The 27,167-nt window shown below is 39.7% G+C and overlaps 1 protein-coding gene across 2 annotated transcripts; it reads left to right on the top strand.

Annotated features, from left to right (window-relative positions):
* Positions 1 to 489: 489 nt before the first annotated feature.
* On the top strand, positions 490 to 10,096 carry LOC139453101 (PC-esterase domain-containing protein 1A-like). 2 transcript variants are annotated; one of them, XM_071234726.1, is made up of 5 exons: positions 490 to 538; positions 1,565 to 1,646; positions 2,570 to 2,649; positions 3,146 to 3,378; positions 9,247 to 10,096. In XM_071234726.1, the coding sequence occupies exons 2-5, from the start codon at positions 1,571 to 1,573 to the stop codon at positions 10,031 to 10,033; spliced, it is 1,176 nt and encodes a 391-aa protein (XP_071090827.1). In that variant the 5' UTR covers positions 490 to 538; positions 1,565 to 1,570; the 3' UTR covers positions 10,034 to 10,096. The 2 variants fall into 2 exon arrangements, with proteins under 2 accessions (XP_071090827.1, XP_071090826.1); XM_071234725.1 differs by lacking the exon at positions 490 to 538 and adding an exon at positions 697 to 807.
* Positions 10,097 to 27,167: the final 17,071 nt, after the last annotated feature.

Below are 27,167 nucleotides of genomic sequence, written 5' to 3' on the forward strand. Positions count from 1 at the left end.
ATAAGACCTAGCTATGCTTGTGTCGGAAAAAAAGAAGATACTTTTAAATATTTTGACACACAAACCAGAGCGTGGTGTTCTTACATTACATTGTTAAATACATAAACTATTTCCAATAACTTTTGATTTTTAAAACTAATAAATGAATCCCATTATCTGTGAGAATTGTTAATCTTTGCTGCAGGAGAATCAAAGGCACAGATTCCGCGCCAAAGGCATCCGCAACTGATATCCCGGGTGTGATGCAAAAATGGAGTAGTCCACATTATGCCAAATCATGAAAACACAAGACTGGTCATGTTAGTTTGATAAAACAAACTTTTAAGCAGCTATTTGATATGTTCATGTGTAAGGTTTAACTTACACATCATTTTTCAACGTTCGACATAGAATACATATCCAAAATAAATGACAGGTGACACTCCCCATCGCACGCTCCCTACCGTCTAAATGGACTGGTCCAAGTTTATACTCAAAGCCTCTTTCGAAAAGACTTGCGTATCTCACGAACAGCAGAGTGACATCATATGAAATAAAGGTGAGAGCGTTGTAGGTGTGTATGGTCCAGCCGTTGAAGTTTGTCTATGCGCCGTATGTGTTAATTGCTGTTGTCAGTGACACAGCACCAGTTGTGACAGATCAAAGTAAACTTCAATGAAACATCAAACTCGGCATGCGTCCATAGGCTACCCTGACATGTTGACAGCATTTGTGTTTGGAACATTTGCAGTCACGACTGAATTGCCCCGTTCCAAAAATAATGTCATTGATCTCTTGCAGACGACAGGAGAGGGAAGGTCAAATTTGGTTAGCTTACACGATTGTTCAGGCTGCTGTTGCCTTATATCTTGAGCTCACAGAGTCGTTTGTCAGAAATGTTCGGTTCCTAAAGACCTCCGACTACCTGACATAAATTGTCACACGTCGTCATCTTTATGACTGATATTTGGGGTCCGACAGTTTTTGCAATTGTAGAGGATTGTCAGGGCTACACACGGTCACTAAAGTAGTGCAAGAGGTACAATTTTTTTCCCCCCAAATCTGGTGATATTACGCTTTACCGTATAAAGATGGGCAGGGACTTCGGGCGGTAGATCTATATTCCCTACGACTAGTCAGAGATGAGCTGTGATTTAATTGAATATGACCAATGGTGTCTATCCGTGTTGAATATTTTGTTCTAAGGCTATCTTTGTCATGTTGATGGATATGACTAGTCAGCAGTGGCAGTTTCAGGTTCGTACTGTATATTTTGGGCGATGAACAGATCACTTTTTGTCTGCACAGAAGACATTTTATTTTGCCCATGTGTTGAGTTTGGGCCAGTTATGAAATGTTATCTTCTTTCATGACTTTTTTCAAAACTGAATGAGATTCAGAAGGATTTTTATTAATCTATGTATGACTCCCGACATTGCAGGAATTATGTATATTTTCCATAAGTTAAACAGGTTTATGTTATTATGAGGCCATGAGAACTTACACCAGACCCATATGTTTCAGAATTATGACTAAAATTGCAAACTGCATATTCCTATGTGATATGATATGATATTGGTTTCAGATTGCCATGGGGGACATATTCTTTCGCCAGGATGTGGAGAAACTCCTGTACAACAAGTTTGTGGTCATCATTGGTGACTCAAGTAAGTGTCGCCACCCACTTCAGTGTTAGAAATTGGCACTAGTCCTACAGTCCCTGCCAAACTGTCCAGTAGTTAAGGTATCATAAGGACTAGTAGAAATATACCATTTGTAAGGGCAATTTGAGGACAAGTGGACTGAAACTGTTAGTTTCTGACACTGTACCTATGTAGTAGTCAGTGTTCCAAATATGGCATGAAAGTCAAGGGGTCCTCATCATAACCCTTTTGTAAATAGTTCAAAGATATTTTGGGCCTCTTTCAATTCATATTTCCTTTGATAAAGACCTCCAGGATCTCAGGTGAAAGTCCTTGAACGAGAATGAATCTTAAACTCCTCTTCCTGAGGCAAGGGTGTTAACTGACTATTAAAGTCCAGTTTAGACCCTTGTCGAACAAGGCTCCAATCCTAGAGTTACATTTTAGCTTGATTATCAAGTCTATCCATAGTCCAATCTAAATCACTAACAAACTAGACATCCGGTTTGTAAACATCATGGATTTCAATGTGCAGGTTTCGGTTGACTGCAGCATTTGCAAAGCATGTATATTGTCAACGGGGCGTCAGCATTATATTTTGCACATCTTTACATGTTTTTAATCCAGAGGCTAAAGTGACTTGATGCACTTCGTGGGGTAAGACCTGTTTTATTACAACATAGATCTTGATCGTTGATCAGATCGTCTTGACTGCGCATTGCCATTTTGTTTAAACCAAATGCAAGTGATATAATAGATGGAATCTGATTGGTCAGTAGGAGGGACATAATTCATAAATTCCACCGCTGCTGCTTCGATTGAGCCATGAAATTCCAGCCTCATTCTGCAAGGGTGAGAACTCGACTTTCATAGTCAATAAATGCCCTTGCCTCAGGAAGATGTGTTAAATCCAGGGACTGTAATGGCCATGTTAATTGTACCTCCAGTCCAGCGAGCTGTGTACAAGGATCTGGTCTTGCTGCTCCAGAAGAACAGATACTTGACTGATGGCAACCTCCGAAACAAGGTAACCACTGCAGTATCATACTTTACATGCCCATTGGGGATGCTTGGTTAGGGTGGCCCAGTTGTCTAAGGCGCTGTGCAGAGTTGCACCCTTGGGCAGGCCAGAAACCTATGATTTGTGTTTCAAGGTTTGTCAGAACAATTACCGTGCTCGTGGGTTTCACCGAAGTGGTAAACATCTGAGATCTGCATCACTTCGTGCTTTCCTCCCATATTAAGCTGACACGCCGTTGATATAACTGGAATACTGTTAAAGCGGCGTTAAAACCTAACTCACTCACTCACTTTACCATTGAAAAGCAAGGGATAATAAATAGCAATATAAAATTACACAAGTGTTGCGAAACAAGCACAGCTTCATGAAGGAATAAAGTTTTGAAATGTAAAATGACATGACATGAAATATCAACTGACCTCAAACATACTGATACCTATCTCTTCTTTGACAAGTTTTCCTGTTTTCTGCTTCTGACCTTTCACCTCTCACCTTGATGCAGGGTGAGATGACCTTTGAGAAGGATGAGCTGATCGAAGGAGGCAAGAAGGGCAAGATGTCTAATGGTACCAACTACCGTGAGGTCCGACAGTACGTGTCTGACTACTACCTCATCCGTTTCTACTTCGTCTGCCGCTGCTACAACGCTTACATGGAGAGCATCCTAGCCGACTTGAGCGATGAACCAAGGCCTGATGTTGTTATTCTCAACTCCTGTCTGTGGGATATCAGCAGGTATGCCTTCTCCAACCTATTGTTCAGAAATAACTTATTTATATATTATGTGTCTCCCGGCCGGGTCACTCTAAAAGACGTTAAAAGATGGTACTTATTGCTACACTGTCTGGCGCTCTGCATTAAGGGGCTAAAACAAGGACTGGTCTGCTCTGAGTCAGTATACTGTGTCTGAGTGGGGTATTCATGTTAAACTGGGGCATGGTATCTCAGTGTGCAAGCACTATAAATCGGCATCAGTCCAGACTAGTACAAGCAGACACACACTTGCATGCACATTGTTATATGAGTGCAATAATCTTGGCAGATATATCAAACATATCATGAAGTGGTGCCTTTTGCTATTATTTATGGAGTTAGGGCATTTTTATTTTTCTCAATTTCCAATTTCCATAATTTGTACTTTGTCTCTAAAGGGGGTGGATTTTTTTTCCGGAGGACAACTGAAAAAACGTATCTTTTGTCAAAACTTGGCAGATATGTCAAACAGATCTTGTTGTCGTGCCTTTTGATAATTGCTGATTTTTGGAATTTTTATTCTTCTCGGTGTCCATGGAAACATTTTGGACTCAGTCTCAAAAGGGAGTGGAAGGTGTCTTTTCTGGAACACAGCTTGAACATTTTGAAAGACTTTTCATTCAAACTTCATACATGTATTTACCAAGGTCTTAAGTTGTGCCTTTTGCTATTTAGGATTTTAATTCTTTTTTAATTGTTTTCTGTTTTCATGGCAACAAGTTTGACTTCGACTCTGTTCATAGTGGTGGGTTTGTCCAGACCAAAGCTCTAAAACTAATAGGTACTCTTTCTTGAAACTGCACCACGTCGTGTCGGGTTGCATCGCACACGATTGCTGTGTGTGACCCATTTGTTTAGGTGGTTACCATGGTGAGTATGGTATGTGTTAGGGTGAAATTCTTTTTGAAGCTGGAAACTTTGTTCTTCGACGTTTCCACACCAGGATTGAAAATAGAAGGAAGAAATGCAAAGTGTGAGATAGAATAAGTATAATAATATACAATTTATTATATAATTTTCAATTTGGGATAAATGGGGTTATAATACAAGTTTTGTTTAGGTATGGTAAGTATCCTGGTTTATAAATAAATATTGTATTTTGCGAGCCTTGTGTTTTTTTCAAAACAGGATATTTACCATCTCAAAACACTCAAGCATGAAAAGGTCTTTATCATATACTGTCATTCATATATTTCGGCCCATCTTCCCGAGGCAAGGGTGTTAACTGACTACAAAAGTCCAGTTTCCACCCTTGCCCAATAGGCTGGAATTTCAAGGCTCGATAGTAGCGCCATCAGTGGTTATTTCGAGTAATGTCTCTTCTTTGTATGTACTATTGACCAATCAGAATCAACCTCTCATATCACTTGTATTAGCTGCAAACAAAATGGCATTACCCAGTCAAGATGATCTGAATGATAATCAAGATCTGTATTGTAATAAAACAGGTCTTTCCTCGCGAAATGCATCGGATCATTTGAGAACCTTGATTAAAAACATGAAAATATTTGGAATACATCTGTTGGTGCCCAATTGAGAGTACACATGCTTTGCAAATCCTGCAGTTGGCGGAAATCTACACGTTTAAATCCATGTTGTTTACGAACCGGATGTTTGTTGCACGATTTTCATTGGAGTATGTATAGACTGGTTAGTCCAGCCAAAATGTAACGCCGAAATTCCAGCTTAGTTCGGCAAGGGTGGAAACTGGACTTTAACAGGCAGTTAACTCCCTTGCGTCAGGAAGATGACTTTGGCCAAATCCAACCATATTAGATTCCAGGAAAAAACACAAGCTGTAGAGGTTTTACAAGCACAAGAAAGAAGAAAGAAGTACTTTTCTGACCTTTTTCATTTGCATATTTAACCTTAAATGACACCAACATATTCTGATTTTATTTGTTACCTTTATCATGCTATGAAAAATACCTGTTATTTGATAACCATACTTATTATTCTTTTTGTTATGAAATGCTAGATTTATCTGAAAATATTATCTGGGTGTTTTGAACTTGTAAAATAACACTTTGTGCCAGAATTACATCAATCATCTTGATTGTGGTGAGTTCAGTGAGAAATACCTAATGAAGAGAACATTTTGCTTTAGTTCAAATGACATGTGAGTTGAAAAAGTTGATGTTTTACCTGCGTAGAAATTGGCACTAGTCCTGTAGTCCTTGCCAAATGCCCAATAGTTCAGGTATCATAAGGATTAGTAGAAAGTTGCTCTTTTTAAAGGTTTTGCTATATGTTATCATGAGAAGGACTAGTGGACTAAAACTGTTAGTTTCTATGGCTGGTTTAACTCATAGGTTATCATGGGGTTTGACACACACACACATTTAAATTTAAAGATTTTAGATTAAATTTAATCTCTGTGATAAAAAACCTCAAATACGTTCATGTTAGGTAAATACTTGTGTCTATTGTCAAGACCTTCCCAGATTTCTAACTCATCATGATATCACAGCTGAACATGAAATTGGCATCAACGTCAGCTCAGGATATTCTCTTGAATAAATTCTTTTTTTGTGATACACGGTAAATCATGATAAAGTTGTGAGCAATAACAGTAGTGTCTTGTACCAAAATGGGATGTCATTGTGAAGTATGGAGGTCGCTTTGTTCAAATGTTGTTCAGCTTTGTAAATGTTGCTTCTTTAGAGCAACACATGTACTTTAAAGGGGCACTGATCTAAAGCAATTCCCCGGGACTGGTTGTTGCCTTTGTTATTGTTTTTTCCCGTGATTCCCCAGATGATATAGCAGAAACCTAGACAAGTTCTCGACCTGTGCTGCGCAATTCGTAAGCGCATTTGTCACTTTTATTGATAGTATAAGGGCGTAGGGTCACATTGATCAACAAAATGAAATAAAGTTTTGGAAATAATGAGGAAATGTAATTATTTTTGTTGGTAGCATCATTAATCAACAAAATGAAATAAAGTTTTGGAAATAATGAGGAAATGTAATTATTTTTGTTGGTCGCATCGCTAATGGTGACAAAGTTTTGATAAGTCACTTGCTTGGTAATTGTGGTAATTTTTGTTTACACTATTACACTTGCAACACAAAGTAAATATTTCTCCTGAGCATTGCTTATTTTATCGTGTTTATATTTTTACAATGAAAACGTGGAACATTTTCACCTAGGAAATTTATTAAACGTCTGAATATTCAGTTATTTTACAAATTGACTGAAAAATATGTCCATCTGTATGATTATGACAACGAATTCCAAACTTTTTTATGTTTAATATTATCACCTAGAGACCGAAAATGTTACGATGAAAAGTGCATTTCTATATTGTTTGGTTTTTCTAATCCTACCTAATAATCTATTGAGATGTTTTAGGTCGTCTTTTGATCGTCTTAATCAATTTTAGTCAATCTGTTAAAAAAATGGACATTTTTCATTCAAAATGACTGTAATATATACACATTTTATGAATTGCCTGAGAGAATCACATTTTACAAATTGACTGTAACATATAGACGCTTACAAAGGAAAAGACTTGTGAAAACAACGTCTATCACGCATCGAAGAATTTCCCAACCAAGACGTAGAGGAAGAAGAATGAATCTGTCCAATGGTACAATAATGAAGGAAAACAATAGGCAAATATCAAAATTACAACCTACCAAATTTATGTATATAATTTTAGGCAGCTTCCTTGTTCGAGGAATGTATCCGTGAATATCCACACAAAGGAACAATGTCCCACACGTCTGCAGCTGTACAAAGAAACTTATTTGATGCCCCGTGTCTCTGTAACAATCAAATATTTTAAAATATATATATATATATATATCGTGTGGGGATATTATAATCAGTGTTCGTTTTTCGTAAATGTTGCTTCTTTAGAACAACACATGTACTTTAAGTTTAGAAGATACTTGAGTCGATTAGTTATGGCATGTTTGGATGTTCAGCAAAATATTGCACCACGAACATTTCGTATAGTAGTACTGATACAGGTGTCCTCTGCAAAGATTTGTCGACAATCTTGTAAGAAACTCCATTCTCTTTCAAAGCTGATGCCAAGTTCCTCATGGCCTGGGTTCCAATTCCTGTTTCACTCCGATTATGATCCTTGGTCTGTCAAAGACCATTCCCATGCTTGTAGGTTTCACCAACCCATTCTTGTCATAAGGACTTAGCAGAATCGGGTGGTCAGACTGTGACTTGGTTGATGTATGTCATTGTATCCCAATTGCGTAGATCGATGCTGATGGTGTCAATCACTGGATTTTCTGGTCCAGACTAGATTATTTACAGACTGCAGTCATATAGCTGGAAAATTGCTGAGTGAGGTGTTGAACGACAAACAAAAGAACAACTGAAACAGCTGGAATATTAACTAGTGTGGCGTTAAACAACATTCAAACAAACAAATCTTAAAACATCACTGGTATAGTGTTCATCCAACTCATCACTCATAGACTATAATAAGCTGGTTTGTTGTTTAACACCATGTTCAGCAATATTCCAGCAACAATGTAAATAATAAGGTCTGAACCAGACAATCCAGTGATTGAAATCACTAGCAGAAACCACACTGTTGGGGTACGATGGCATGCAACCAGCAGAGTCAGTATGCCTGGCCACATGATCTCGTAAGTTGCCTTGCGTCCAGCTAAGGTTGCTAAAGTACTCACGGAAATGAAAAAAAACTTTTTTCGATCTCAGATTTTAAATAAATGCAGTTAATATACAAAATATATTAATATTCAAACAACTAAATGAGTACTTATTGGGCCTTGGCACAAATACAGCGTATCAAAGGTTTTTATGTCTTTTTACACGTAAAAGTGTGTAAAAATATGAACAAAACAGACGATTGTGAAACTGAGCATAACCAGGTGTTAGTAGATCAAGGTGAATGTCCATGACCTATGACACCTTGACGACAGGTGAAAACATGTGCTTGAAACCCACGTGCATGTGATTTGTCAGAGGTTATTGATTTGTGAGTGGCATTGTGGGATAGTGAATCATCGTCAAAATATCAGAACGTAAAAGTAACATATTCCCTTCTCAAACAACAACTTACATGTCATTATTATTATGTACATAAACATAGCTGTTATTGTTATTGTTGTTTGGATAACTTTTTTTCCCAGGCTAATTTGCATAATGCCTATAGCCTGTTTCTGCCATGTCAATTTGGACTTAGTTTTATTTTTGAATGTTGAAAGTGCCTACAAATTACCTCCTGTAAAGTACATTTTGTATCGAGCACTGAGATAAAACTAGCAAATCCAGACTAGTACTGTTTCAGTTGTTTTGTTATTTCGTATTTACATCTACATAATGCTTTGTGTCGATTATTAAATCCAGCAAAACAGTTTTTTTTCATTTCCAAGAGTACTTTAGGGACCTATTCTGACCTATTCTGACTTGGAATCTCCAGGTGGCAATGAGCTGTTCAGTGATTGTGAGCAGATATACTTTATTCGACGTTGAGCTCAGTGCACTCTCAAAATTGGAAATTGTGGGCTCTTATTAGAATATAATTTTGGTGAAAGTGTTGAAAGATCGTAAATTTTCGTGGTTTACGCTGACAGCCTGAAATGATACAATAGAAAAGTGTGTGCGTATTATACATGACAGATATATTTTTCCAGAATTTAATTGCCCTTAATTAAGGGTGCATAAAACACGTGAGTGCGTATTAAACACGAATAAATAAGTCTTGTGAAAATGGATCACTCAAAAGGGTGCTAATTGGGATTGTTCACTAGCCAATATATCAGCAAATATCAGAGTGGGCTTTTATTAGAGCAGGGCGCTTATTACGTCGAATACAGTATGTTGTTAGTTAGTTCCTATATTTCTCTGTGTTGCAGGTATGGTGTGAGAGCCATCGATGAATACAAAGAGAACCTGAAGACCCTGTTCCGGCGGTTCAAGGAGGTGCTGCCTGCTGACTGTCTGGTCATCTGGAACACCACTCTTCCCATTTCAAAGAATGCAAGGGGAGGTTTCATTATTCCTGAGATTGAATTCATGAACTCCACTCTGCGTTTGGACATCCTGGAAGCCAACTATTATGCAGCCAAGGTCGTGGTTGAAAACGACTTCGATGTCCTTGATCTGCATTACTTCCTGCGTTATCAGCTTCACCGTCGTGCCGATGACGGCATACACTGGGACATGACGGCTCACCGGCGCATGACCAACCTGCTGCTAACTCACATCTCGGATGCCTGGGGCTTTCTTCTCCCTGGTAACGTCCAGAAAAACCAGGAAAAGAACCCAGAGGTATTCCGATTTGGAAGTAACACCATTCCTTCCCGAGCTTTGAACAGGCAGGAACAAGGTCTTCGGTCCCAACGTCGCCCACTCAATCTTGACGTGAACCGTATGTTGAAGGACATCAACCCCATGAACATCAACCGCGGCACTCTGAACAGACAGATAATGGACACCAACAGGAAGCTGAGAAACGATTGTGGGTACAGCCGCAGCATGGAGGACAACAGCTACGCGACAGACCTTGGATCCAGGGACAACTTCCAGTGGCAGCCGTACAGCAACAACAACTTCGAACAAACGGCTCGGCATGTGGACTTCAACCGTTGTCGGTACCAACCTTACAATGGTGTACAGAGGCGCCGGATCAGGCGGCAGTGATTGGTGAAAGCGCCAGACATTATGAGACATAATCACCACACATTATCAGACATTATCACCAAATATTATCAGACATTGTGATAACATGATTTGCATTTAACTCATAGAGCTCCAGATAAGCTTTTGGTGTTGTGGGTATTTTACTCATGCATTTTAAAATCATTGGGTATCAGTAATTCTATCTGCTTATTCAAATTTCTGTTACCCACTAGTTTTTACACGTGGGTATTTAAGTTAAATATTTAAAAACACTATTCATCTAGTCCCTGCAAACTGGTGTCATGGGGGTTCGAGAGCTTTATAGGACTCAAAAATACCACGATACTTCCACAGTGTGATGGCAAATGATCATGATGTAACTGTCATCGTGGAGTTTGGCAAGGTTGACAGAATGCCCGTTTATAATTTCAAAATAAGTTGCTGATTTCCTAATCGAATCCGCAGGGTTACTTCACAATATTTTGATGATACGCACAAGTTTTATTTTTGTAGCGTATCTGTAATGTTCGTTGCGTATTTGATACGCTTGGATTATATTTTACTGTGTATTTCTGCATTTCTGATGCGTATTTCACGCAGATACGCTGCTTATCTGGAGCTCTGAACTCAGGCTTTTGCATCTGGTGCAAGCCTGCTTGCCTGTCAGTGCCTTGGCTATATATTGGGTTCATGAGATTCCTGCTGTCAAGATCGGGGGGGGGGGGGGGGGGGGGGGATGTTGTTTCAGCGTTTCCTCAAGTTATAGTGCTAAATATAACTGAAAGCGTTCATGAAAAAGGTGGCAGTACAGTCTACAGTCTGGGATTTAAATAATAATGTATGATTTACAGAAGTTTTTATGAACAGGTGACATGGGTTGGTTAAAATATTGTGTGTGTGTGTTTGTATGACATTGTATGTGTTGATCAGGTTAACATGGTAGTGGATAAACCTGTGTTTATCTCTACCATTACAGGTGTTCAATTATCTGCGAGAAAGGCTTGTATTGAATGTGTTGTGTTTGCCTTTGCCTGAGACAACAGGTGTACTATGCATTTGAACCGTTAATGTAACAAAATTGACAGTTAACATGTTCTTGCATTTGTCCTTGAAACTTTTCTTTCCTATCCATCAAAATTAGAGTGGACAGGTAAATAAAAAAGTTTCATGGTTTAAAGGTAGCCTGTCACAAGTCTGTGAATATATCAGTTTCTGCCTTCGTTAGAATAAAAGATGAATTATTTTAAGAATTTTCATCAATAGTGAATTATTTCTTCAAGGAACAAAGTGTTTGGACCTTGTTGGCTATTTCAGTTTGGCACAGTGTTATTTCTGACAATTGTTCCTGTGAATTAGATGCTGTCACATTTTTGAAATATACAGTCAGTCCCCTTGGCCTATTCACCACAAGTAGGCAGACCGTGATGCCTGTTGGGAATGGGGCCAAAGGGAGAGAACTCACCTACTGCTTGCGGTGATGTTCCTTTTGACAATGGTTTCATGAATATAGGGTTCAGTGTATGAGACCCCACAATACCTGATGTTGGATCTTGGCATTTGTCAACATTTTAGAAACAGTATCACCTCAATTTTTTGGTATCACAGTAATCCTGCTCTACTGCTGTAGAACACTACTTGTGAATTGGAGCTGTCCTTACAAAGATTAAGAAGTAAATAAATTGATCTCTTTTCCACCATGGCTTTGTCTGTTTCAGGATTATTGTCAAATGAGTGTGTTAGTGATTGAATGTTGTTTTGTACAGCAGTCGGCAATAATCCAGCAATATGATGGCGGTCTGTATTTTGAGAATGTAAAAACAATCCTGTGATTGACATCACCAGGGTTGATCTAACCAACTGATAGGCCAGGACATGCATTGAACTGAGTCACACAGCCTTCTTTCTCTTTCTCTTTCTAGCTTTTTCTCTTTACACATCACTTCTTGTCTTCACACATCACTTCTGGTCTTCACGCAACACGTCTGTCCCACTTCACTCATCACTTCTGTCCCAGTTCACACAACACTTCTGTCCCACTTCACACATCACTTCTGTCCCACTTCACACATCACTTCTGTCCCACTTCACACAACACTTCTATCCCACTTCACACAACACTTCTGTCCCACTTCACACATCACTTCTGTCCCACTTCACACAACACTTCTGTCCCAGTTCACACATCACTTCTGACCCACTTCACACAACACTTCTGTCCCACTTCACACAACACTTCTGTCCCACTTCACACATCACTTCTTGTCTTCACACATCACTTCTGGTCTTCACGCAACACGTCTGTCCCACTTCACTCATCACTTCTGTCCCAGTTCACACAACACTTCTGTCCCACTTCACACATCACTTCTGTCCCACTTCACACATCACTTCTGTCCCACTTCACACAACACTTCTGTCCCAGTTCACACATCACGTCTGTCCCACTTCACACATCACTTCTGTCCCACTTCACACAACACTTCTGTCCCACTTCACACAACACTTCTGTCCCACTTCACACATCACTTCTGTCCCACTTCACACAACACTTCTGTCCCACTTCACACAACACTTCTGTCCCACTTCACACAACACTTCTGTCCCACTTCACTCATCACTTCTGTCCCACTTCACACATCACTTCTGTCCTACTTCACTCATCACTTCTGTCCCACTTCACACAACACTTCTGCCCCACTTCACACAACACTTCTGCCCTTACTTCACACAACACTTCTGCCCCACTTCACACAACACTTCTGTCCCACTTCACTCATCACGTCTGTCCCACTTCACACATCACTTCTCTCCCACTTCACACATCACTTCTGTCCCACTTCACACATCACTTCTGTCCCACTTCACACATCACTTCTGTCCCACTTCACACATCACTTCTGTCCCACTTCACACAACACGTCTGTCCCACTTCACACAACACTTCTGTCCCACTTCACACATCACTTCTGGTCTACACACATCACTTCTGTCCCACTTCACTCATCACTTCTGTCCCACTTCACACATCACTTCTGTCCCACTTCACACAACACTTCTGTCCCACTTCACACAACATTTCTGTCCCACTTCACACAACACTTCTGTCCCAGTTCACACATCACTTCTTTCCCACTTCACACATCACTTCTGTCCCACTTCACACAACACTTCTGTCCCACCTCACACATCACTTCTGTCCCACTTCACACAACACTTCTGTCCCACTTCACTCATCACTTCTGTCCCACTTCACACATCACTTCTGTCCCACTTCACACATCACTTCTGTCCCACTTCACACATCACTTCTGTCCCACTTCACACAACACTTCTGTCCCACTGTATACAACACTTCTGCCCCACTTCACACAACACTTCTGTCCCAGTACACATCACTTCTGTCCCACTCCACACATCACTTCTGACCCGTTTCTCACATCACTTCTGGCTCACTAATGTAACTCGACTCTGTTGACTTCTGTTGTCAACCATTGCCGGAACAGGGTCATCAGTGGCAATGAACAATTCTGTCCGTCGCCAATGTATCACCGCGCTCACGGAACTGAGCCTACAGCATCACTAACGGGATCGGGTGGTCAGGCTCGCTGACTTGGTTGAAGCATGTCATCGATCCCAATTGCGTGGATCGATGCTCATGATATCAATCACTGGATTGTCTGGTCCAAACTCGATTATGTACAGACAGCCGTCATTTAGCTGGAATATTGCTGAGTGCGGCGTAAAACAACAAACAAACCAACCAGCCAACAGCAGGACTATATGGACATTTTACTCCGCTTCTATTATTATTCTATCCGTTAATGCATGCCCGCGCTGACGGAAATATGAGCCTTCAGGACAATTATATAGACATTTTACCCCGCTTCATTTACACTTCTGTCCTTCGTCAATGTATCACCGCGCTAACGGAACAGTAAGCCCACAGCGCAACTATATAGACATTTTACTCCACTTCAATTACACTGTCTTATCACCCACACTGCATAGCTGGACAATATAGAGAACACGTGCCTTCACCCTCCAATGGACCATGAGGTTTATATTCATGCAGATGGTCAGCACAGAGGCTCAGTACGTAGGGTTTGCTCTTTTAAAACATATCACTTCTGGCACACTTCACTTATTACTTCCCTACAAATTTGGATAGACCCTATCGCGGGGCAAGCTGTGTTACAATCCTTTATGCAAAAAAACCCTCTTTAAAAAAAGAATCGTTAAGGGTTACCTGTTGATTCTTAATGTAATAAAAAAAAATACATTTAGAGTAAGGCGACACTTTTTTTATTTCTTGGTTTACGGATTTCAAACTCATTTCAAAAGTGAGGCAGGCCAACTTAAAAAAAAGGAAAGCCTCACATTTTAAAAAACCCCAACTTTTTAAAAGTAATTTTGTCCTAAAAAGTTAGGAAGGTATGAAAAGAATTATCCTGGCGTAACAAAAGTAAAATAACTAATTTTTTCAAGAACATTTTATTATATCCCTGGCACTCAGCTTGTGCACAAATGGCAACATAACAATATTCATGTCATGGTTGAAAATGCATGATAGACGCTGCTATTTTGGCAGCATGGGCAACGTTTAACTCTTTCAACACCAGCCAACCAGAAGATTACTGCTGTGACACCAAGTTCCTCTATCTGCTGAAATTAACATCTTTGCTACTACATGTTTGGCCATACACTATTTGAAACGTCTAAAAAATCCTATCGTTTATAAATATGAAAGTTATGTGTATTACATTATTTAAATAATTCATTAACAACTAAATAAAGTTCGTTTTGAATAAAAAATAATGTAAGCTAAAACATTCATAACGTCCAGATTAAGGACCAATGATTTTTTCGGCAAATATAAGAATTCTTAAAATCCACTTACCTATTTTTTTTTTATTTTCATTTGTTTACGTTGTTGGAACATTATTTTAAAAGAATTACAAATAATATCTGTCATCACCCATTTCCCGATGATAGTGGCTGTCCGCTCACTAACATGAGGAAATACCTCCGTTTTCAAAGCTTCGTATGAATAACACATACGTCGAAGGCTGCCATGTCAGTATACATTAAAAAAACTTATATTGTTTCACCGACAAAATCTGCTCTTGAATGAATACACGTTTGGTTCTGTAATTAATATGAATCAAATTCGGTTTCTTTTTTTTGGTAAATAGTAATCGTAGTTATAGCCTTACAAAGGTAGACCCGAGCCAGCACAACGGGGTGACATACACACGCCCTGGTTTTCAAGCTCGAGTTTCCATGTACGCTTCCAAAGGCCAAACTCGTAACAGTAATGAGTGGCCATTTGTAAAAAGCATATTAAAAATCCGCACCCTCATGTATACTGCCTGGTTGCGAGTTTGACAATGAGAATATATCATTACCCGCAAGAAAATTCTTTTCACAAGGGGAAGTGCATAAAAAATGTATACACCTATTGTGGTACATGTAGTACACGCAGGAAACACTGGTGAAATATTAAATATTTAATGAGAAAGCGTTTCAGGAATAACATCCACTTTACAAAAGAATAATTGTAGGGATAAACTATTTTTGGAATCTGTTTGTTCTATATATAGCCATCTAGAAGGTAAAGGAAAATATATTTACTCGGAATTTGAAATTTCGGTGGGGTCAGATAAAATTTTATTAGAAAGTTTAAGAGTGCAAGTGTTCAAACAGGATAAGTGATCAAATGGAACCCGGAAAGTCTGCTCGCCATTAACACAATTTTGCTGAGATAAGATTTTTTTGTCATAAAGAGGTGAGGTGAAATTGGGTTTAACGTCGCATTCAAGATTATTGCACTCATACAGCGACGCGTGTGTGTGTGGCTGCTTGTACTAGTCCGGACTGATGCCGATTTATAGTGCTAGCTCACTGAGATACCATGCCGCAGTTTAACATGAATATCCCACTCAGACACAGCATACTGACTCCGAGCCGACCAGTCCTTGTTTTAGCCCCTTTATGCCGAACGCTAGGCAGGGTAACAACAAGTACCATGTTTTAACGTCTTTTGGTATGACGGGGTCGGGAATCGAACACCGGACCTTCCGCTCTCCGGGCGAACGCTCTACCACTAGACCACGGAGGCGCTCTTGTCTTAAAGAGATATGTACCATTAGAATCAAGTACTTTCAACAAAACAAAGTTAAAATAAAGACATAATACTTTCGCTTACATTAAAAGATTTAAATTTACGCGTAATAGTAATATTTGTTGACATTTCTTAAAAATAAAATCTGTGTTACCAGTCCACTTAAGCGTATTGTCCATGATTGTGCAAAGATACTTTCAGTATTCAGTCATAATTGCCACATACGCACTATTTATCTCCGCTGGTGCAATATACTTTTCTTGCAACTGAAATAAAAAATAAGTTCTTTGTTCTTGCACATTTAACCGCAATTGAGGTAATTGTCTTTAATTAGGTTTTGTGTATTCTTATATTCCAACTTTTTATCATTCAATCTTCAGTCCAGGGGTAGCTTAGCTGATCCATATAATTGGTTGATGCATGTCATCTATCCCAATTGCGTGGATCGATGCTCATGATGTCAATCACTGGATTGTCTGGTCCAGACTCGATTATTAACAGACCGCCGTCATATAGCTGGAATATTGCTGAATGCGACGTTAAACATCACACTAACAAACAAACATAGAGATAAGAAGCGAAACTCGCTAATTCAATAACTTTGTTATGTGAGAGCATCCATAATGTTACTGTTCGTATGATCCATATTAGTGTATATAGATAAGAAGCAAAATTAGTTGAGAGCATCCATAATACAACTGACAGTTCCTGTTCGTAAGAAACTGCTGTTTTCACCGACTTGAACCTGTCGAGAAACGCCCGTTTCAAATCCGACTACGACTGATGCTCAGGTGCTCATGAAAATACTTTTGTTTAACCATAAATAACGCCTAGGCAACGTTTAAGCGTCGAGGGTATGCTGCAAACAGGACTGGCGCTAAACGTAGTTGCCAGACATTCAATACAATCACAATACAATCTACAGCAGGAAACACTCATGACTTGACACGGGCCGGTCGTCCACGTGTGAAGTCACGTCAACAAGACAACCATATTCGGTTGGTGCATCTATGGGATCGATACGAAACTGCCATATTAACAACTCGGACAATTCCTTGTTGAGAGAAATTAGTGTCAGAACCGCACGTAACCGGTCGAGGGAGCATAACATCCGGTTCCGACTTCCAGCGATACGCTATATTTTGTGTTCGCGTCCCCGTCAGCATGGTGTAGACAATATCTGAGGTACCGAAGACAAGACTGGGACAGTATACTGTTCACTGATGAGTCCAGAGTCCACAAAGCGATCTTAGCGCTTGGACTATTGTAAGCCTATGTTAAAGTATGGGAGTTATCTTAGCGCTAAGATCGCATTGTGCAAGTGGGCAAAGGTTACATCTGGTTAGCTCTGAAGGTCGAAGAACGACAGGCGTCCAGGTGAACGTTTTAACTACGCTTGTGTAACGTAACCTCGTCTGTTTGGGGCTGGAAGTTGCACGTGTTGTCACAGACATTTATGTACTGTCATGACCGGCTGTTTCTTCAGACCTATCCACCATAGAACATGCCTGGGATTGGATAGAACAACGCCAAACGACAGAACCAGAACCAACCGGTAACGCTAGCTTAGATGGGCTTATCTTTGGGTCACATTTGGGACAACACCCCCAGGCTGTTTTCAGTCATCTGATGTCTTCCAAGAACCACCGGGGGCGGTCGGGTAGCCTAGTGGATAAAGCGTTCGCTCGTCACGCCGAAGACCGGGTTCGATTCCCGACATGGGTACAATGTGTGAAGCCCAGTGGTGTCCCCCGCCGTGATATTGCTGGAATATTGTTAAAAGCGGCGTAAAACCAAACTCACTCACTCACAACATGTGTAAATAACATAAAAGAATGGCAACGTCAAAGCTGTTTGAGGGTATTCCTGCAAAGCATCTGAGAGTAAGCACGCGTAAATAACATAAAAGAATGGCAATGTCAAGCTATTTGAGGGTATATTCCTGCAGAGCATCTGAGAGTAAGCACGTGTAAATAACGTAAAAGAATGGCAATGTGAAAGCTGTTTGAGGGTATTCCTGCAAAGCATCAGAGAGTAAACACTTTTGTTTTCACAACGAAAACACTCAAACATGTCTTTAAAGTGTAAGAGGAAGTTTTTGCCAAGAACTGATCCTAATTAAATCGTGTATTAGTATGGTTCTCTTATGACTGGCTTATACACTATTTCTAAAACATAACAAACAGGGAAGTTGGTCATGCAGATTGAAATACAGTCAGCTCCGGATATTTCGGGACTTCAAGTGACAATCAAAATCCTTCGTGGCAGCCCATATGATATATTCATGTGAAACATAAACTCGGGTAAGTGATATTTTGTGGGAGATATATCATGCGTAATATCACTCATGTTATCACCTTGTCCGTTTTCTCAGGAAACTTAATAAGCACATGTCAGTAGTTGACATCTTACCTTGCAGCGATAAACATGATCAAGTGTGTGGATATAGGTTGACAACAAGTATAAAGAAGCGTCTGTAAAATGAGGATATTGTAGCTCTATTAGAGACATACTGATCTGCCCTTAAGAAACAATATCCCAATAACACGCATCAGTGACAAAAAATTATCAACACAAAGGAGATTGTATTTGGTTAGCTATGAGAGTTAAATAAAGACACCTAGAACAGACATTATATAGACACCTAATACACATACAAGCTAAACAGTCTCGCTGACTTGGTTGTTGCATGTCATCGTATCCCTATTGCGTCGATCGATGCTCATGATGTAAATCACTGGATCGTCTGGTTCAGACTCGATTATTTACAGACCGCCGTCATATAGCTGGAATATTGTTGAGTGCGGCGTTAAATAACAAAGAAACAAAGAAACAAACAAGCTTAACACCTGATAGACGCCAAGAACAGACCTTATATAGACACCTAATACAGAATGAAGCTAAACACCCAATAGACACCTAGAACAGACCTTATATAGACACCTAATACAGGTACAAGCTTAACACCTGATAGACGCCAAGAACAGACCTTATATAGACACCTAATACAGAATGAAGCTAAACACCCGATAGACACCTAGAACAGACCTTATATAGACACCTAATACAGGTACAAGCTTAACACCTGATAGACACCAAGAACAGACCTCATATAGACACCTAATACAGAATCAAGCTAAACACCTGATAGACACCTAGAACAGATAGTTTATAGACACATAATACAGAATCAAGCTAACCGTCTCACAGACACCTAGAACAGACATTATATAGACACCAGTCTGGCGCCTAATACAGACACAGGTTAAACCCCCGGTAGACACCTAGAACAGACATAATATAGAGACCTAAAACAGATACTTGTAAGCTAAACACCTGATAGACACCTAAAACAAACATTATATAGACACAGGTCAGATGCCTAATACAGACACAGGTTAAACACCTGATAGACACCTACAACAGACATTATATAGACACCTAATACAGGTACAAGCTTAACACCTGATAGACATCTAGAACAGATCTTATGTAGACACCTAATACAGATACAAGCTAAACACCGAATAGACACCTAGAACAGATCTTATATAGACACCTTATACAGATACAAGGTAAACACCCGATAGACGCCTAGAACAGACATAATATAGAGACCTAAAACAGATACTTGTAAGCTAAACACCTGATAGACACCTAAAAAAACATTATATAGACACAGGTCAGATGCCTAATACAGACACAGGTTAAACACCTGATAGACACCTACAACAGACATTATATAGACACCTAATACAGGTACAAGCTTAACACCTGATAGACACCTAGAACAGATCTTATTTAGACGCCTAATACAGATACAAGCTAAACACCCAATAGACACCTAGAACAGATCTTATATAGACACCTGATACAGATACAAACTTAACACCCGATAGACACCTAGAACAGACATTATATAGACACCTAATACACATACAAGCTAAACATCTATACCCACCTAAACAGATACTTGTAAGGTAAACACCTGATAGACACCTAAAACAAACATTATATAGACACAGGTCAGATGCCTAATACAGACACAGGTTAAACACCTGATAGACACCTACAACAGACATTATATAGACACCTGATACAGATACAAACTTAACACCCGATAGAAACCTAGAACAGACATTATATAGACACCTTATACAGATACAAACTTAACACATGATAGACACTTAGATCAGACATGATATAGACACCTAATACACATACAAGCTAAACATCTATACCCACCTAGAGCATACATTATATAGACATCTAATATAGATACAAGCTTAACACATGATAGACACTTAGATCAGACATTATATAGACACCTAATACACATACAAGCTAAACATCTATACCCACCTAGAGCATACATTATATAGACATATAATATAGATACAAGCTTAACACATGATAGACACCTAGAACAGACATTATATAGACGCCAAATACAGATACAAGCAATCACTTTTAGACGTACATCCTTTTATACCGAAGAAAGCAACTGATCATATCGCCGGTATAATGGTTACTCCTGTTTTGGGAAAATAACATCGTTGTAAAAATTGCTGTCAATTTTTTTATTTCAGTATTAATTTGGAAACGTAAACGAATTTTCACTTCACCTACGCGTTTCTTGTTTGGGAGAGAATATCTCGAAAATTCCCTTTCCTTTGTGTCTTGTACTTTAGAGAACTATGGTTTACAAGGGGTAACATGTTGCGAGCTTTTTTTCTAAAATGACAGCTGACGGTTTGTTGATGTCAGGATGACATATCACTTGCTGTGCTCCATCTGGTAGCAAGTAGAAAAAACTTTCCTAACATGTGGCAATTTCAATCAAGTTAGATATAATTAATACATGAACATATGCAGAATATTGATGAAACACCATGCTACTTTTTATATAGTTGTTTTCCGCGCAGTGATACATCTGGATATTCATCAAATACCCAATTCCCTCCCACTGATTTACGACCGTCTCCGTGGTCCAGTGGATAGAGCGTCTGCTCGACGAGCGGAAGGTCGGGGTTCGATCGATGGCCACGTCATAACGAAAGACCTTAAAATATGGTAGTTCTTGTTACCCTGTCTGCCGTTCGGTATTAAGGGGCTTAAACAAAGACTGGTTGGTTCGGAGTCAGTACACTGTGTGTGAGAGGGGTATTCATGTTAAACTGCGGTATAATATCTCAACGGGTTGGGACTAAGAAATCCGCATTAGTCAGGACTAGTATAGGCGCGTGGGTATTGCTTACAGTTCGTTTTCCACAAACCAACGTTGCAAAAGTCATCAAAACAATAATATTTAACAGTAACGTTTGTAAAATTCAATACTATTTAATTCAAATAAACTATATTTCCACAAACCACTTTACACATACGTTTTCTGTTTGGGTGATTATCTGTCGAAGATACCCCTTCCATTGAGTACTTTACTAAACAGATATTGATCACAAGAGGCAAAATGTTGACGTATCAGCCAGCTGACGGTTTGTTGGTGTCAGGATGACATATCTCTTTCTGTACACCATCTGGTAGCACGTGGAAACAATTAGACTACAGCTGGTTGATTACCAAGCATATAAGTGAGTCGTCAGTTGTTCTTTAGAATGGGTTTGCTTTTCAAAAAGGTGTTACGTGTATCTCAACAGAGACAATGTAACACAGTTATAATCATTGGTAAACGATATAACCATTGGTAAATGATAAAATACACTGTCATTAAACAAGGGTGAATATGTTATTGAATGTAGGATTGGTGGAGAATAATGTCAGAGCGTTTGTGTACATATCATGTGATGTTCATTTGCAATACTAGGGCATGCGTTAGGATATTCTATATTGGTTCTTTTTATGATTTATATAAAGTATGAGTGTAGGTATTACGGTATGCTATATCAATTATCAGTGGTGTTGGTGTGTATTTATTAGGGTATGCTATATTATTATCAGTGGTGTAGGCGTGTTTATATCAGCGTATGCGATATCAAATAATATTGGTGGAGGCGTGTATAAACTAGCGTCCCAAAAAAACTTGGCAACTTAAAAAATGAAATTATTGAAACACAGATACTTTCACCCAAACGTAACCAAGCCAAAACCAGTCGCCTACACCCATCGAATAAAACCTCGTGCAATTACTGAAGTGTAGTGCACGTGTTTTTGTGTGAAAGTGATTTTGGAAGTAAAATCATTATTCGCGTTTTTTTAAAATTGCACGTGAACAATCGCGAGAAAAACTGCAAAGTTTATCTCTTAGAGATGCAGTATGACGAAAAAACACCAATGCCCAGGTTAACACAAGAACAGCGTGAGAGGGCTATAGGAATGCAACACAGTCGCATGTTGCAAGAACATTCAACTGCTCCCGTAATACCGTTGTCAACTTGGTCCAGCGATTGGGAGTAACAGGTCGCACATCAGACAGGCCAAGAACAGACCCGTGAAGACCCATGAAGATCTCTACCTACGCTCATTGCACCTGCGTAATCGATTCCTACCTGTGACGTCATCGGCAGCGAATGCGTTGGGTCGTGTGGTCAGCAGGCAGACAATAGCCAGAAGACAAAGGGCAGCAGGGATCAGAGCCTATAGACCTTACAGAGGGCAACTGTTGACAAATGAACATCGTCGTCGAAGACTGCGATGGGCGCAAACAGTTAGGCGTTGGCAACGACGTGATTGGCAGCGTGTCCTCTTCACTGACGAGAGTAGGTTCTGTATGTTCCATTCTGATGGCAGACACCATGTGTATCGTCGTGGAGGCGAACTTACTGCTCGTTGTTGTGTCGAAGAGGTCGTACCCTTCGGTGGTATGAGTGTCATGGTGTGGGGTGGCATTTGTGCTGATGAGAGGACGCCATTGGTCATCATTAACGGTAACTTGAATGACGTACGCTACAGGGATGAGATTTTACGCGTTGTTGTGCTTCCATTTCTTCGTCAACAACCACAGGGTATTGTGTTCCAGTATGACAATGCTAGGCCACATACTGTTAACATTGTGCAAAACTTTCAACAATTCCCATGTGTTGCCCTGGCCAGTTCGTTCACCAGCCCTTAATCCCATAGAACACCTTTGGGATTTCATGGACAGGCAAATTCGACGACGACAACAACCTCCAACCACCAGGAATGAACTCATCCAGGCCCTCCACGAAGAATGACGACGCATCCCACGTGACGTCATCAGGCGATTGACAAATTCAGCTCGTAGGAGAGTGTTTGCCTGCCTTCAAGCCAATGGAGGTCACACACGCTACTAGGGTGACACAAACCCCATCTATAGTCATTTTGTGCCGAGCAAGTCATTTGCACGTGTAATGAAAAACTGTTTTGCATACCCCACCTGAACATTACCAGCCATATTTAAGTCGCTTGTCATGTTATTGTTATGACTTTCCGCCTAAGGTTGTGGTAAATATTCATGTTTACAATACAGTTTATTCTGATCGTTTATGTTTTGGTGTTGTTTCGCTATCGAACTTCAAATAAGCTGCCAAGTTTCTTTTGGACGGTAGTTTATTTTAGGGTATACTATATGAATTGCCAGTTGTGTAGGCGTGTATATATTAGGGTATGCCACATAAATTGTCAGTGGTGTAGGAAGTTTGGGAAACAGGTGGAAATCACTTGGAGCCAGGTCTGCCAAGTATGGAGGATGAGGAATTATATCGCACAACAGCCTTTGCAAGTCGAGAGGTGTGAGAAGAGGCATTGTCATGAAGTAGAACCCCTCGCCGCTTTTTTTGATAGAATCTCTCAGGCGATGAAGCAAATCAGCATATTAGGCACCGGTAATCGTCTTATGACTTTCTAAGTAAACAACAAGGATCACATCACTGAGTACAGTGGCCCTGACTTTCTTCACTGATCTTGAAGACATGAATTTCTTTAGTGCCGGAGAAGGGGAATGGTGTCATTCCATGTATTGACGTTTTGACTAGGGATATAAGTGGTAAACACATTTTTTGTCATCCGTTACTAATGTCTTTTGAAGTTTGACAAAATCCTCCGCCATTAGCTCTTAATAGTCTCAGGCAATGTCAGTTCATTTTTCTTTAAGATCAGAGTTTAGAAACTTGGGCACCAAACGAGCAGGTATCTTATTCATCTGTAAGTGTTCGTGAATAAATGTTTCAATCGATCCATGGCTAAGACATGTGTTAAATTATTAGTGGTGTAGGCGTGTATATATTAGGGTATACTACATCAATTATCAGTGATGTAGGCGTGTATATATTGGAGTATACTATATCAATTATAAGCAGTGTAGGGGTGTATATATTTGGGAATGCTTTATCAATTATCAGTGGTGTAGGGGTGTATATATTGGGGTATGGTATATCAATTATCAGTGGTGTAGGCGTGTATCTATTTTGGTATGCTATATCAATTCTGTCTCGCTGTTACGAGTCCTCGTAATCACGTGAGAAGCGCGAGAGGTCACGAGTGGTCATTGTGCGCTTGGTAACGAGAGGGAAACACGAAATCGTGTTACTCGCGACAGTATTTCGAGATTGTTCAGATGTTACACACTTGTAACAGTAAAGTAACCTTTCGGGACCGTTTTCAATGTTGTGGTAAGGGCTGTCAACAAATGTGTGAATCACATGAGACGTTTTGCCGTCGTGAATGTCCGCCATTTTGTCTTCCGAGTTTGACTTCGCAACGGCGATTTTCCCAGTCAAGATGAACTCGGGAAAGAAAACTAACACTAAACGATCATCTGTTACAAAAACAGTAGATCCCAGTCACAAAGATGATGTCCAGACTGGACCGGTACCGGGTACTAGCAAAACTTCTTACATGGAAATGACCCACGTTGGACTGTAACACTGTCACTGATTGTTCAACGTGGTCGAACACGACTGATATGTAGAAAAAGGTGTTAATTCTACAACAGTTAAAACAAATGAATGACAAAATGACTTTGATGATGCACCTAGTTGAGAATTCCCTGGATTACGAGTCTGCTCCAGATAGGATTGAAACAAGATAGAAGTATAGGAAAACTAAAGTCAAATCTCAAATTGATGATATCCTCGCGGATACTACCCCGACAGAAAAGGATATTGCTTCATCCAATTTTCTGCAAGGTTTTGAACAAGATTACGAACTGGGTGTTGAAACGGGGCCGAAAATAAGTGGAAAGTTGGCTAGCCTCATCAACACTGTGCGAGAGAAGAAAGTTTCCGAAGAGAAAATAAAGGCTGCGTTGGACAAATGCCAAATTTCAATGGTCCCGCCATTGGTAAATAAGGAAGTTTAGGACAACCAAGATTCCGAGATAGCGTTCCTGTCATATCTGTTGTGGAGATGTTTCTATCAATACAAAAGAAAGAGATTGACTTTAGCGCAGTTAGTCCAACTGACATGTTCAAGAAAACTTTTGATACGATAGCTCTTGTGATCTGTGCCAATTCGAAATTGAATCAGAGATGGCGTGATGTTATCAGACCAGCCCTCAGTAGGTGGTATTGACAGTTATGTTCTCAATATCCTGGAAGGATAAGTATATTTATGCCTTTCATCCTTTCAATTGTATTGGGAGGTGTTTCCAAAAGATGAAAGATATTGTACAGAAGGAACATGTGTGGTTCCAATGAGGACAACTCAAGTGTGGCTTTCGAAGTTGACAGGCATGTTAATTGATTGTCCTTTTCTTGTTCACAGAGACCCTATCCTGGCCACAAATCAGCGAGAAAACCTTCAGCCTGCCAAAGACAAGACTGTGTGCATGTAGCCTGTAAATGGACTCATTGCAGAGCAGGACATATTGAGTGCATGGCTCATTATGCAGTCATGGAAGAAGTCCACAAAGAAGCAGTACAGCCTTTACATCAGACAGTACATGAATATTGCCGTGAACAGAATACAGATCTCTTTTCACCATCTGTGGGAGTGGTTTTAGATTTCCTGACTCTGCTGTATAACAAGGGATTAGGTTACTATGCTATCAACACTACTGGAGCGGCGCTATCTAAAAGCGTTTTCAGAGAGAAGGGACAGGCAATAGGGACTCATCCTGTTATGAGATAACTTAAAGGTGTGTTTCAGTTACGACCCGCACTTCCTGAATGTTAAGTGACATGGGATACAGATTTTGTACTCTTTTATTTCAAGAGGTTGTCACCATCGGAGATCTCTCACTGAAATGTCTTACTTTAAAATTAGTTATGCTTTAAGCCTTGTTATCAGAACAAATGTCCAATCGGTTCAGTGTTTGGATTTGAGAAATATACCTATTAAGCCCTCAAAGTTTAGTGTGAGAATAGGTGACTTGATAAACACCTCTTGGCCAGGTAGATATTTACAGGAAGTTGTACAACCAGCATTTCCTCCAGATCGGAGGTTGTGTATAGTTACAGTATTACGGGAATATATTGCCCTAGTTGTACTAGTATGTTTATCAGAATCCCTTCAAGGCAGTTACACGAGCAACAATCTCGAGATGGATTTGGCAGGGATTGTATATGGCAGGAGTTGACATGTCCATCTTTACTCCACATTCCACTGGGGCAGCATCGACTTCAGCTGCTAGGATACAGACTATTATGAAATGTGTTGGATGGTGAAAGGAATCTCTTTTTGCAAAATATTACAAGAATATATAATCGAAACAAGGGGGAAGTTCTGTGGATGAGAAAAGTGAAATGAATTCCAATAAATTTCAAGTGTTGGAAGAATTTGTTTGCTTCCTTTTTTATTCTATTGCTCATGTTCCTTCGTACTCTGCACAACACAGCACAACAAAATTACAATCAAACTTCACCTTCATGTAATGCTCCTTTACTTTTTCAATTGTCTGGCCTATAAGCATTTATATATATTAGGGTATGTTGTATCAAATATCAGCGGTGTAGGTATGTATATATTAGGTTATTCTATATCAATTATCAGGGGTGTAGGAATGTTTATATTATGGTATTCTATTTGAATTATCACTGATGTATGCATGTTTATATTAGGGTATCCTATGTCAAATATCAGGGGTGTAGGAATGTATATATTAGGGTATGCTATGCAGTG

Source organism: Haliotis cracherodii, unplaced genomic scaffold, assembly GCF_022045235.1.
Source record: "Haliotis cracherodii isolate W230 unplaced genomic scaffold, xgHalCrac1.p SCAF_9, whole genome shotgun sequence".
Classification (NCBI taxonomy): Eukaryota; Metazoa; Mollusca; class Gastropoda; order Lepetellida; family Haliotidae; genus Haliotis; species Haliotis cracherodii.